Below are 13630 nucleotides of genomic sequence, written 5' to 3'. Positions count from 1 at the left end.
CATGAAAGTACTTGCCACAGCCGAACAAAATTTAAGTTCGCTTTAAATATCTGATCAGCGAGAATCGAAGGATTTATTGCTGATTGTTTGGTCACAGCATGTTTACACCTTACAATTATCAAGCGATAATATAAATGGCCCTTCAGTAAGGTCTCTCACATCCACTTTCCCTGGCAGACACTGGCTGCATGAAAAAAACTCACGCATAGACTATTTTGAGCTGTTTTGCGCATGAGACTCACCCATTCAAGTCAATGGGAAAGAAAAAAAAATACATACAGCACATGGATGCATCTATGAGCTGCACATGGATGGAAAACAATCCGTTTTTTTGTAGATATACAAATATATATATTTTTTAAACTTTTTTTTTTTTTAAACTCAGGGATACACCTAGACTAATGCTGGTTAACCTCCCCTACTGGGTAATTGTGGCACTCCACTTTATGATAAGATCCCATCAGCATTTGCTCTCCCTGTCTACTATAATGTTCTGCTTCCTGATATTTCAGTGTCTGGACATGTAATCTGGCCAGAGAGCCCACATGCGATGTTGCGCTAAAAAGAAAATCACGCCATGTCCTATCTTTCTGCGCTTTTTAAAATATCTCCCATGTTTTCCTACGGAGACTCCTATTTATTGCATCACAAACTTGCGATTCATTTTTAACATTATGACTTTCACGATTAAAAAAAAAAAAAAATATCACAGGAGAAAAAGTTCATGATTTTGCCGCGATTTTCTGGCGATGATATCACGATCGCCAATGTGCAGGAACCCTAAGAAAGTGCAAGGCTGAGCAAGGAAAGAAAGATGCCTCCCTAGACCCATAGAGTTAACTTGCACAAATACAAATTAAATCTTTGCTGCTATGAAGACATGTGACCATCTAGGATTAGACAGTATCAAGTGAAATGCAAATTAAAGACATGATTACTAGATCAGCATATAACCCCACCTTACTGCCATTTAGGATCCAGTCACTTCCATCCTTTTTTGCGTTTGTCCGCACTCCCTGTAGATCGCTAAAAGGAAAGAGTCAATACGGGAAGGAGTTCAGTATGTTAATCCACCGGGCACGAAATGTACAACTCCAAATTTATACAACATACCTCCCAGCTCCTGGCTCAGTCATCGCAATGGCCCCAATCCATTTGCCAGCTGCCATCTGAGGGATATATTTCTCTATCTGGCTCTTACTACCATATCTTGAGATATAAGGCATCACTATGTCAGAGTGGAGACTGAATCCCGGACCCGTGCAATTCACGTACATCCTGCAGAGCACAAAGGACAGAATGTACTATGTCATATAATATATATATTTACACACACACACACACACACACACACACACACACACACACACACGACAAATCCATTGCTTGAGTATCGGTTACTACAGAACTTACTGTTCCTCCCATACCACAGCAGAAGACAAGATGTCACCACCAATGCCCCCATGTTCTTCTGGGATGGAAGTACCCAGCAGCCCCTGCTGACCAGCCTTCTCCCACAGCTCCCGGCTCACCTCTCCGGCTTTCTCCCATCTGAAAAAGTTGAAAGAACAAAGTTATGTGGTTCAATCTGCGCATTACATTGTTGCTAGCACACGGAAGAGCTTCTCTAGTAATCAAAGATCATTCAATTCAGCAGGAAACGTGAGAAATCTATAATGCACATGCTACAAAAATGTGGCCCTCTTCTGGACAAAACGTTATGGCCTCAGATATTTCGGCCTCGGGGTGTATTTACACGGGCAAGTACAATACTGGACCGAGAAACTTGGACCGATATTTCACAATTTTTATGGGAGTGCAATGCGTTTTGCAAGAAAATTGCACTGCACTCACATCGCTGCGCTTGCGATTTTCATGCATGTGAAAAACACACGTGAAATGTGTTCTTTTTTTCTCTACAGAAGAAAAAATAACGCATTGCATCACCCTAGCATTAAACTCAAAAGTGCATGCAAGCGTGATGAGATAGGTGAAGAGTGGGCAATTCTTAAACCGGATCATCCAAAAAAAAAGGACTTGCTGCAATTTTTTCTCACATCCCTTGTTCTTGCAGCGTTGCAAAAAGAGAATCACACATGTAAATGCATCCATTGAAAATAATGGGTTCTTTTCCCTTGCATCTCACAATGCACAGAAATCATGCAAGAAAATCGCCCATGTAAATGCACAGTTTTCAGATTTAAGGGTGTATATACCATAAGGCAGGGGTCCCCATCTCCAGTCCTCAGGGACTTGAGGACTGGAGTTGGGGAACATTGCCATAAGGCATTCTATGGGGCACTTATAGAGGCAGCCCATTCTAGGTTGTTCTCGTCTAGATCAGCTGGGTAATAAAATCGGGATGATCCAATTTTTAGCAAAAATCACCAAAATGTTGACTCTCTGCTTTGAGCAGAAAGACAGGTGTGTTGGCACTGCTGGAGTTCTAGCTTTGAATCTGACCTTGATGGGGATTTGAACCTGCAAGGCAATAGTACTAATCACATGCAGAGTTCCTGCAGCATGGGATGGGTTAAACTCACAGCTTCTGATCCAGGTGGCTTTAGCAGGACCTGAACCAATCACCTGGCACCCAGATCAGAGGCAGTTAGTTACAGCCATAGCTGGAACGTTTTTTAAAGCTGGAACCCAGCTGTGGCCGAGGAAAGGACAATAAAGGTACGACAGCTTCCTTTCTTCCTCAGAATCAGTGGGGTTCCAGATGTCAGAAGCCTACTGATCATAAAATATTGGCATATGTGATATGGGGAAATTTATCAACCTATGTAATATGCCATCCCTTTATGTGACTGGAAAACCCCTTTAAAACAGACACCACACTCTATATATGCAGTTTACATTCCCATTTTCAGGTAACAAGTTAGATTCTGCTGCCCTCTAGTGGCTGTAGTCAAAATTATTTATAATTCAAAGGATTTCCCCACAATCTAAATGTGTTCATCCACAGAGTAGGCAGTAAATGGACGATCACCGGAAGCCTCACCACTGGAACCTCTACTAATTGCTAGAAAGAGAGCCCCCAAGCCTCCCCCCAACCCTTCTTCCTGCACAACCTCAATCAGGAGGGGTTTGAACAGAGCAGGTCATTCAATTCATTGTCTATAAGACTGATGGAAATATCGAATATTATTTTGGCTACAGGAAAATAAAATTATTGCCAAATATTGTTTAAGACTCATCTTAGAAGGCTATTAAACTATGACGAAGGGCTCCTTCATACTGGTGATTGCGATTTTGCCGCTAGAAAACCGCAGCAAAAAAAAATAAAATTAAAAAATGGCAATTCTGTTCATGAGATGTCTGAGTGTCAGCGATGCTTTTTCTTGCAAAAACATCACTGCCGCTTGAGATTTTATTGCACATTTTTCCTCGTGATAGATAGTAGGAGTTTCTAATGTAAAAAACGCATTGCACGAAAACCGGAAGTACATGCTCTGCGATGTGATAAACGCAGGCTCTATAGGGAAACACGGAAGATTAAAAAAAAAAAAAAAACACAGTAAGGTGGGGCATGGGATTCTGGCTGCTTTCTGTGATTGTCAGTTTGATAATTCCCTTTTTGTGATTTCTACAGACAAAAAAAAAAAAAAAGGTCACATCCACAAAAAGCTTTAGAGATTCACATAAACGTGTACTGTATTCCTAGCTGCAATTACATTTTAGTAGTAATCAAGTTATATAAAACACCTAACTGTACCCTACAATGATTTTATCTTCTCCCTATTTTTTTTAGTTAGGAAAACAATGGGGGGGTGGGGGAGGGGTGGAAGTCACCCTCTTTGGGTCAGCTACTCCGCTTCTCTTCTAGATATTACAGTTTTGGGACATTGTAGGGTGCAGTTAAGTTTTTTTTATATAATCTGATTGCTAATAAAATGTAAATATAAACTGAGTAAAACAGCACGGTATTGCTTGAGCCAATTCAAATATTGCTCAAAATTGCAAGACGCGTTGCAGTGCCCACTGAGGAAAAGGCTGAGCTAGCAAGGCCTGTTAAACAGTTGGTGATTGACATATAGGGTAGCCAACATTCCAATAGGTAGCACTGTGGAGGATTATTCCACAACTCATTTCCAAGCTCCAAAGCAACTGCTTAGTAAAGAATAGCCAGGATGTTGGCTTATGGAGATGTTGCATGTACAGTCTACTATCGCTGAGCTATAGCTCCCTAACTGCATCAGTATGGTCGAATATTAATGTACTAAACCAGTGTTTCCTAACTCCAGTCCTCAGGGACCCCCAACAGGTCATGTTTTCAGAATATCCTATAGTAAGAACCCCTGTGGCAATGTCTGAGGCACCAACAATAATTACATCACCTGTACAATACTGAGGAAATCCTGAAAACATGACCTGTTAGGGTCCCTGAGGACTGGAGTTGAGAAACACTACACTAAACCTAACCCTAACCCTCCATACAGTGGGCGGATACAGCCCATCACTATGTTTCCACCCATACTTGTGGTGGAGACAAAAGTACTGATGTATCTTGACGCCACCAGGAAGTCCTGGTGGAGACAAGATGTAGGGGGTGGCCACACCCCCAGTACATTATTGGCTGCAGTCTTGGCAGCCCAGTAAGGTAATGCAGCAGTTCCCAGGCTTTGCATCCACGTCCCCCCCAGCAGCAGCTCCCTGACACTGGATGGACGTACCCCGCCCCCCCTCAGCAGCAGCCGCGCATAGGCCCACCGGAAAGGACCCTCAGAGCCCTTTGTTGGCATGCACGGCCTCCGCTCCAGTCGCGCATTGGCACTTCTGAAAGGGCCTTCCCCACTGGCGGCACCCCCCTCTGTGTTACAGCGCAGAGTGGGGTCGGCTTCAGGGACAGCGGAGCTCAGTGAAGCGATGTTGCCGGCCCCCCATGTGTGTTTAGTACAGTGAGCTCGGCACCAGGGAGCACAGTGCTGCGCCAGGGGGACACTGTATGACCGAGGGCGGACTTACAATGCTGCGCAACAGCAGGGACCCAACTGCAGTGTGGGACAGAACTTCACATCCCTCACTTAATGACAGCATGATAGCAGCAGGGAATCAACAGCAGCCGGTAGACAGCCGGCTAACAGCTGTGCAGCCCTGGGAGCGCTGCTCTGTCACATCCCACAACGCTTCAAGCTGACCATTTTTTTTCCCCTTCTAGGACCTTCAGCTATTGACCCAATTGGGAGCTATGGGTGTGACAGGGGCATTCCTCCATGGAAGCCCTGTCAAACCCCTAGCTTCCGGTGGTGTCAAGATACACCAGTACCCACTAACCCCCCCCCCCCCCTTGTAAAGTCACAACTGCACAATGTAGATCACATAAAGCAGCAATCACTCTCCTCATGTTGTAACACTATAAATCCAAGCATGCCTTTACAGCTGCAGGCTGTCAGAGCATACTGAGAGCTGTAGTTTGTAGAGAAACATGTTGAAGATCATTGATATAGAGAAAATAGACGTATTCCTCTCCACTGAGAATGAACACTGAACACAACACTTACTCTGAATGGTAAGGTACCACCTCTTGTTGGAAGAACCTCCTAGCGCTCTCTCTGAAAATGTCATGGTCAGAAGTAAATATGCGTCTTGTGCCAATGTCCATTAAGGTCTTGGCCTGGCCAGTTTCTAGTCGCGATTTCTCCTCATGGGAGCTGGGCTGAGAGTGTTGGCATCTAGAAAATTAAGGGAAAAACATCATTAGAAGTCTTCAAAAAGTAATACAAGACTATATGGAAATGATTCCTATAATCAATAGTCAAGGTGGCTTTAGCACAGTAGATTATGGTACTGTATCTTCAGGAATAAACTTATCAAAGCAAAAAGTATGAAAAAGAAGCAAGAACATTAAAACTAATAGTACTAGAAGAACTACTCCAGTATAAAAGTTTTCTAAGACGGGCAGGGGGGTAACTATAGAGAATGCGGTTGCACCCAGGCCCAGGATCCTTAGGGGGCCCATAAGGCATCTCTTCTCCATATAGGAGCCCAGTACTATGAATAAAGCATTATAGTTGGGGGCCCCGTTTCAGATTTTGCATGGGGGCCCAGAAGCTTCAAGTTACGTCTCTGGACAGGGGTGAAGAATGCTAGAAAGACAATAGACTGAAGTCAAGTGTCCCATAGAAACCACAGGCTGATATTTGGAAGGAGGAGACACAATGGTATGATCCAGTGATTAGAAAAGCAATCCAACTTTTTCCAGAAACAGCCCGGCTGTGTCTGATAATATAGTTTTGCCCCATGCCCTTCAACAAGTGTTTCTAGGGTGAAAAAAAAGGAGATCCTTTATTTCAAATCCTGGACTACCCCTTTAATACTTTGCACTCCCTTGCAAAATCGACACAGAGTGATCCAGTAGGCTCAGTTTAGAGGATTAGTGTTAGGCCTTCAAATAGTTTGGATGTAGTGGTGATACAAACAAAGAATACGCTGAGGGGATGTTAGGAGTTTATAGGTTTAACTGTCCACAATGGTGTGTGAATCCTCCATCACTATCACTGAAGAAGGACCTTTGCATTTTAAAAAGTGATGCCATATTGCTAGGATATTCCATCAATTCATGATCGGGGTGGGGGGGGGGGGGGCTTCCACCTCTGGGACCTTTACGGATCTTGAGAAAAGGCAGTAGACCCATTGGCAGTTTCTCTGCACAGCATAGATCCCACTTGCTGTGCAAGGAAAAGCGACACTGCTACGTAGCAGTTCGCCGCACAGGGTCACTCCCGCTGTCAGGAAAACTACCCTTCAAACTGTAAAGATGCTGCAGCACCTAATTAGTTCTGTGACCCCTTCATTCTGGGGGTCTTGTTAATCAATCTCCCCTAATCAGAAATTGAATGCATACCTTAGGACATAGTCACACGGCTAAGAGTGAGTTGCGCCCAAGATTCTTGGGCACAACTCGCATCAGACAGCACATGTTGAAAAAAACGCTCAAATGAATGGCTTCTTTTTTTCCTTGTGAGTTTTGTCCATCTCAGACTCTGATAGAACTCCTATGGAATAGTCGCCCGTGTGTATACAGCCATAGTGATATGCCAGGTTGTCTTCTGTGGGGAAAATGCCCTTTAAAACCTAGAAGAGGCAGATGTTGTAGTATGGGTGTATTCATCATTGTACTCCGAACATGCTCAGAAAGTGGTAAACACTGAAACTGGGGCTGTAGTGCTGCTGTCAGCTCTCCCACCCCTGGCCGGCTGTACTCCGCCTCTCACCTACCATCACTACCATTAAGGCCGGCTGCACATGGCCGTGACGGGCTCCGCCGCAAAATTCCGCGGCGGAGCCCATCACGGCGCCCCCCAGGAGACCCCATACTTACGTGCGGATTTGGCGTCCTCGCTCCCGCATGACGCTTCCCCGCCCACCTCCGCCACGTCATATGACACGCCCATCATATGATGCGGTGGGCGGGGAAGCGTTTTCACGCTATCTTCCGCTGTGCTACAGCGGAAGATAGCGTGAACGGATGGCTTCCATTGACTGCAATGGAAGCCGTCCGCGCGTACACCCACGGCAAATAGAGCATGCCGCGGGTGAGGATGGGTGGATTCACGGTGCGGAATTCTGCACCGTGAGCACTGAGCTAATAGGTTCAATAGAACCTAATAGCTGCGGGCAATGCAACGGATTTCCGCCGCGAATTATGCGGCGGAAATCCGTTGGTGGGAAGGACAAGTGTTCACTGGACTTGTGGGGATTAACCCTCTGAAGGCAAATACATCCTTGGAGTTCTGTGACCTGCATAAATGCACTCCGCACCTTCGGAGGATTAGTCCCCAACAAGTCCAGTGACCACACTTGTCAAGAGAGTGTTAATGGTAGTGATGTCAGGGCAGAGGCAGTGTACAGCCGGCCAGGAGTAGGTGGGGAGAGCTGACAGCAGTCACTGCCTAGTAACTGCAGTCCTGGTTTCTATATTTTCCACACTCGAAGCATGCTTGGAGTACAATGATGAATACGCCATATAGGAGTGCTAGGAAACTAATGAGACTGCTATGGCTCCCTGTAACTACTGTATATTATCTCTTAGCTGGTGGAAGGGCCTTACTGAAAACGTTTAGCTAGCTAGGTAATAACACAGTGCACTGTTTGTCCACTGGCTGCATCTCCAAGGTCACTAATGAAGAATGAGCAAGGGCAGAGGCGTTACCAGGATAATGTGCCAACTCTAAAGTGGCAGCTGGTTACCCCTGCAATAATAAAACATATATATGAACATCCACCCACCACTTGTATGTGCGCCCGAACCTAAACCGCGCTGCATACAACTGCAAAACAAAATTTACATACATGTAATCTATCCCCTTGTCAACAAGCTTTCCAAACATGACTCAATTACTGAACTACGTGACAGTTTATAGCCCCTTAGGCCGTGTTCATGGTTTTTGTTGCATTTTTGCACCACAATTAAAATCACATTAAAAAACTTGTGTGTAAAGTCTGCAATCATATACAGGAGATACCCAGGTCATACCAGCATGGTCCATATCACTATATATATAGAGAGATGTATGAATTATACCAGCTGTACATATATAATAATATACAGGAGATGCCCAGGTTATACTGGCATGGTCCTTATCGCTATATACATGGTAGATATTACTATATACAGGGAGATGTATATACAACTCCTGTATGTAGTGGTACTAGTAATTATTAGGAAATTATAGCCCTGGTGTTTCTGGTTTCACATCACACACATAGTATTATGTGGTAATCAAGCTAACAGCTTGTCTCCTCCCACAGCAATGACATCACCACAGGTCCTTCAGCCCACCAGATCTCTGTGGTGGTGGTAGGTCAGTGTCTTCTGTCAGGACCGCTGAGTTGTGTCTGAGATAACGGTTTAGTTGTACACACACACACACGTGGTCGTTAGTAGTTTGATTGACAATGCTGGTGTAAGGTCGGTTTCACATCTGCGTTGTAACCTCTTGTTGGAGGTACTGTCACAGATCCGGCTTCAAATGCTGGAAGAAAAAGGGGTGCATGCCGCTCTATTTCTTCTATACAAATGCTGGGCGGAAATCGGACTGACCCCATAATAGTCAATGGAATCCGTCTTGTGCTGTTCAGCTCTGTCCACAGATGGAGCCATTCGGCCTTGGGGATTCCCCTTCCTGCTTCCCGAACAGAGCAGGAAAGCAGAATCCTCAATGCATGTGTGAAAGCAGCCTAACACCCCAGTACTAAGACAACAGTGCTAATGACTGAGCTGCCATGTTTGTGCTTCATTCTTCCTTCTCCTTTCTTCTTTCTCCCACTGCTTCATAGTAACATAGTTTGTAAGGCCGAATGAAGACAATGTCCATCTAGTCCAGCCTGTTAGGAAGGCAAAAAACCCCAAGAGCAGAAGCCAATTAGCCCTTCTGGGGAAAAAATTCCTTCCCGACTCCCTAATGGCAAACAGACTAATCCCTGGATCAACACCTAATAGTTCCTACCTGCCTGTATATCCGGATTAACAATTAACCTAAGATTTATATCCTGTAATATCCTTCCACTCTGGAAAGACATCTAGTCCCCTTTTAAACTCTTTTATGGATTTTGCCATCACCACCTCCTCAGACAGAGAGTTCCACAGTCTCACTGCTCTTACAGTAAAGAACCCTTTTCTGTGTTGGTGATGAAACCTGCTTTCTTCTAGACATAGCGGATGCCCTCTTGTTACCGTTGCAGTCCTGGGTATAAACAGATCCTGGGAGAGATCCTGGTATTGTCCCCTTATGTATTTATACATAGTTATTTGATCACCCCTTAGCCGTCTTTTTTCCAGGGTAAATAATCCCAATTTTGATAGTCTCTCTGGGTATTCCAGTCCCGTCATTCCATGTATTAGTTTACTTGCCCTTCTTTGAATCCCCTCAAGCACTGTGACATCTTTCCTGAGCACCGGTGACCAGAACTGTGCGCAGTATTCCATGTGGGGCCTGACTAGTGCCTTGTATAGCGGTACAATAATGTTCTCATCCCTTGCCCCTATACCTCTTTTAATGCACCCCAAGACTTTATTAGCTTTTGCAGCAGATGACTGGGATTGGTAACTCCAGTTTAGTCTACAATCCACTAGTACCCCCAGGTCTTTTTCCATATCACTTTTCCCCAGCGGTACCCCATTTAGTGAATATTGGTAACATCCGTTTTTGCTGCCCATGTGCATAACCTTACATTTTTCAACATTGAACTTCATTTGCCATTTTCCTGCCCAAGCCCCCAGCTTATCTAGGTCAGTTTGTAGCCGCACATTGTCCTCCGTTGCATTAATTATATTGTATAATTTTGTGTCATCTGCAAATATTGATATTTTACTGTGCAGCCTGAGTTTTTATGTTCTCTTTGTGTTTACTCTTCCCCTTCTTTCTATCCTCCCCTGGAGAGCTAGGAACAAGTGTGTTGTCTCAGCTTTCAGCACTGCTGCTTTCTATGTTCAAATCTGCCCAAGGGCAACATCTGGATGGAGTTTTTCAAAGTCCATGCAGCTGTTTGTGATAGGTTTGCATATAGGACCCTAGCACTGATGCACACACTCTTTCTTAGGGAATCAGTCATCAACTATAAAGCACCATAAACTAAGTTGTAGTGCTTAGCCTGGGTTTACACGGGGCGGATTCCCGTCGCAAATCTCACGGTTTGGCCGCAGCAAAAACCGCGGGATTTCCGGCGGGAGAACCGCCGCGGCTTAAGCGGCCCGGCCGCTCGCTCTTTCGCTGCGGCTGGCGCTCCCATAGAGGAGAGCACGGCCGCAGTGGAATGAAAAAAAGAATGGACATGCTGCATATTCTGAAACCGCGGCTGTAGCCGCCGCAGCCGCGGTTCCAGTCGGACTTACCGCAGCGGATTGGCCATCCCGTGTGGACGAGATTTCTGAGAAATCTCGTCCACATGGCTGGCTAATCCCGAGATTAGCGGCCGCGGGCAGATTTGCCGCGGCGAAATTCCGCGCGGCAAATCCGCCCTGTGTGAACCCAGCCTTATTATAGTTTAGATCACATATATCAAATGCAAGGCCTGTGCCTGAATCTGGCTCGCCACCTCGTCTTATGTGGCCTGCGAGATCTGCTGCACGTAAAGATCTTAATCAGGTTTTTCAATGCAGCACCACAACAGCAGGACTTATAAGTTTGACAGGAGACCCTATATGCCACAGTGGATTCTGCCCTACCCCTCCATCCACTAGTCCTCCTCCTGTGACGCAGCAGGCCTGCCTCTACAACATAACGTGGAGGTGGAGCCACAGCACATTGCCGTCATCAACGCGCTAGGCGACATTATCTTTTTGTTCACAGTAGCGGGAGAAGCAACCAATAAGCCGGGAGGCACTTATAAAGCAGCAATTATTACACAGAAAACCCCGATGTGGCTTTATAGGTATGGGCATTCATCAACTGGGAAGAATTACATACCTACTGGTCTTACAGTCTTGGGGCTTGTTCACACAAGCGTATTTGCATTGCGTATGAGGGCTAATATCCATGTCTGTTTTTTTTCAATACGCGATATGCAGTGAATGAAGGCAATGAAAGTCAATGGACTATCTTTCTTGCATGCACACCAGCGTGTGGACACAGCGTTTACATGTGCAAGAGAAATAAATTGCTGCATTCACTATTTCTCTGCATATGGGCTTCGGATTCAAACGTTGTCCTTACGCAGGCATCGCGGGGAGGCAGTGTTTCTGAACAGAGCGGGAAACTGGGAGAAAAAAAAAAAAAACAGCACACTGCGCATGTCCAGGACGTCAGATTTCCGAAAATGCGCACTGCATACTCAGCCCATATACGGTCTCTGACGGCTCTCTGTTGGCAGAGTGAAAGGGCAGTGTATGTGTAAAACGGCGTGGGAAACCTGCGCCGTTTTACGTACACGCTTGTGGAAATGAGCCATTAAGTGTGCAGGTTTTGCATGCGTAATATGCAGAGAATAGAACCCAATGATTTCAGTGGTTACCTCGCATGCGCATGTTTTTTCACGCAACGTACGATGGCGTGAGAAAATACGCAGCGTGTCCTATTCTACAAAAGGCCATTGAAGTAAATGGGGCAGCGAAAATACGCAGTGCATATGCAGGAAACCTGTGTATTCACTGCGGATTTGTGTAGCCCGTCAATGGGCCCTTTTGCATTTATTTTTGCGTGCCCAAATAATTTGTGCACGCAAAAAAAATACCAGCGTGGGCAAAATACGTGGCGTAAGCAATTTTCGGTTGCGTAAATATTCAGGGTATTTGCTCGACCGAAATGCGTTCGCACCTGTGTGAATCGACCCTTTGAAAGCAACCATAATGCTGATGTGGCCCTTGGTGAAAATGAGTTTGTAACTGCTGGTTTAGCAGGCCTTTATTCCTGCAATGTCCCCGTCCAAATCAGCACACAGCAGCTGGACTCTTTTCAGAAGGGTGTGTGAGCTCCTCCCAATCATCATGCTACATGACATTATATGCAAATGTGTCTTCTAAGACCTTCGCATGAATCATGTGTTCTGAACCTGGTTCTGTAATCTAAGCAAAGGGCTAATGTGCGATTAGGAGTCTGCTCTTATTACACACACTCATTGCCAACACAGAAGTAGGGCAAAGTTCATAGCAGACACTGACCAAGAACCTTTGACTATTTCTTCGCTCTGAACCCCTTTGTCATTGGTCACATATGTGTAAGAATAGAATTGGCTATTTTAGTGACTTTAAGACGGAGTCTCTGCACCCATCAGACAATTCCACCTTCCTATAGCAGCGTGGAGGGCACAGCAACAAAAGCACAACATGATGTAGAATGTTACTGATATTGATCAAGGTGGATACTAAATTCTAAGAAATAGTTACATAAACAGATACATTTACCTAACAGAACCCATTTGTTACCTGCATTTAGGAACATTGACAGGTAAGACGTGTCCTTCATCATGTACCTCTGGCATAACAAAAGATTCATAGAACTACCCACACAGCTGGCACCAATGCAATGAACCATGCTTACCTGAGGCTGGCACAGACAGGGAGTCTTGATGCGGAGACATTGGAGAGGTTACTCAGTTGTTGGAATGATCTTCCAAGGAGTCTCAGACCGGCAGCCATTGTAAAGACGTGTGTACTAACCACTGCAGAGCTGAAAGCAGGAAGTAGAAAAAGCAGGATGGGTGGTAGCAGTTCTCATCTAGCTGCTGGAGGAGAGCAGTTTTTGAAATATAAGACTGCCCTCTAGTGGTATGTAACTGTTTCTAGCACCAAGTCAGTCCTGTAGATCTACTTCAGTTTTCCAAAATTCACTTGGCAAGGAACCGCACAGGTCATGTTTCGAGGGGATCTTAAGGGCTTATTAAAATATGGATCAAATCCGAATGTGGAATATGGATTGCTGTTTTTACAATTTGTTCTATTTTTGTTTTGTATTTTGTGCCCCTATTTATGTTTTCAGTTGTCTGTTTTTCATCACTATTTGTTCCGCTTTTTGTACTACTTCAATGAAAAGATGATGCAATTTTAAGGGCGCCTAGCGATATGTTTCCTTGCGATGCGAGAGCGAGTGAAAACGCAAGCCTCGCAGTGCTAAAAAAACTCTGTGATATCGCTCATTGTGTTGCATAGGGCGGCAGCAGCAGCGCCAGCCCCACTGAAAACATAAGGAGT

General features: G+C 45.1%; 1 protein-coding gene across 1 annotated transcript in view; it reads right to left on the bottom strand.

The window, feature by feature from the left end:
* Positions 1-13137, bottom strand: part of ACADL (acyl-CoA dehydrogenase long chain) — a 32299-nt gene extending 19162 nt beyond the window's left edge. The window contains exons 1-5 of the mRNA XM_066575634.1: positions 12981-13137; positions 5505-5675; positions 1414-1551; positions 1114-1278; positions 960-1026 (exon numbers count right to left, since the gene is read on the bottom strand). Of these exons, the coding sequence (XP_066431731.1) occupies positions 960-1026; positions 1114-1278; positions 1414-1551; positions 5505-5675; positions 12981-13078 (639 nt within the window). The 5' untranslated portion in view covers positions 13079-13137. The remainder of the gene's footprint in view (positions 1-959; positions 1027-1113; positions 1279-1413; positions 1552-5504; positions 5676-12980) is intronic.
* Between the last annotated feature and the right edge of the window lie 493 nt (positions 13138-13630).

This window comes from Eleutherodactylus coqui, chromosome 8, assembly GCF_035609145.1.
Source record: "Eleutherodactylus coqui strain aEleCoq1 chromosome 8, aEleCoq1.hap1, whole genome shotgun sequence".
Taxonomy (NCBI): domain Eukaryota; kingdom Metazoa; phylum Chordata; class Amphibia; order Anura; family Eleutherodactylidae; genus Eleutherodactylus; species Eleutherodactylus coqui.
The sequence above is the reverse complement of the archived record's forward strand: the minus strand, read 5'-3'. Positions and strand labels throughout refer to the sequence as shown.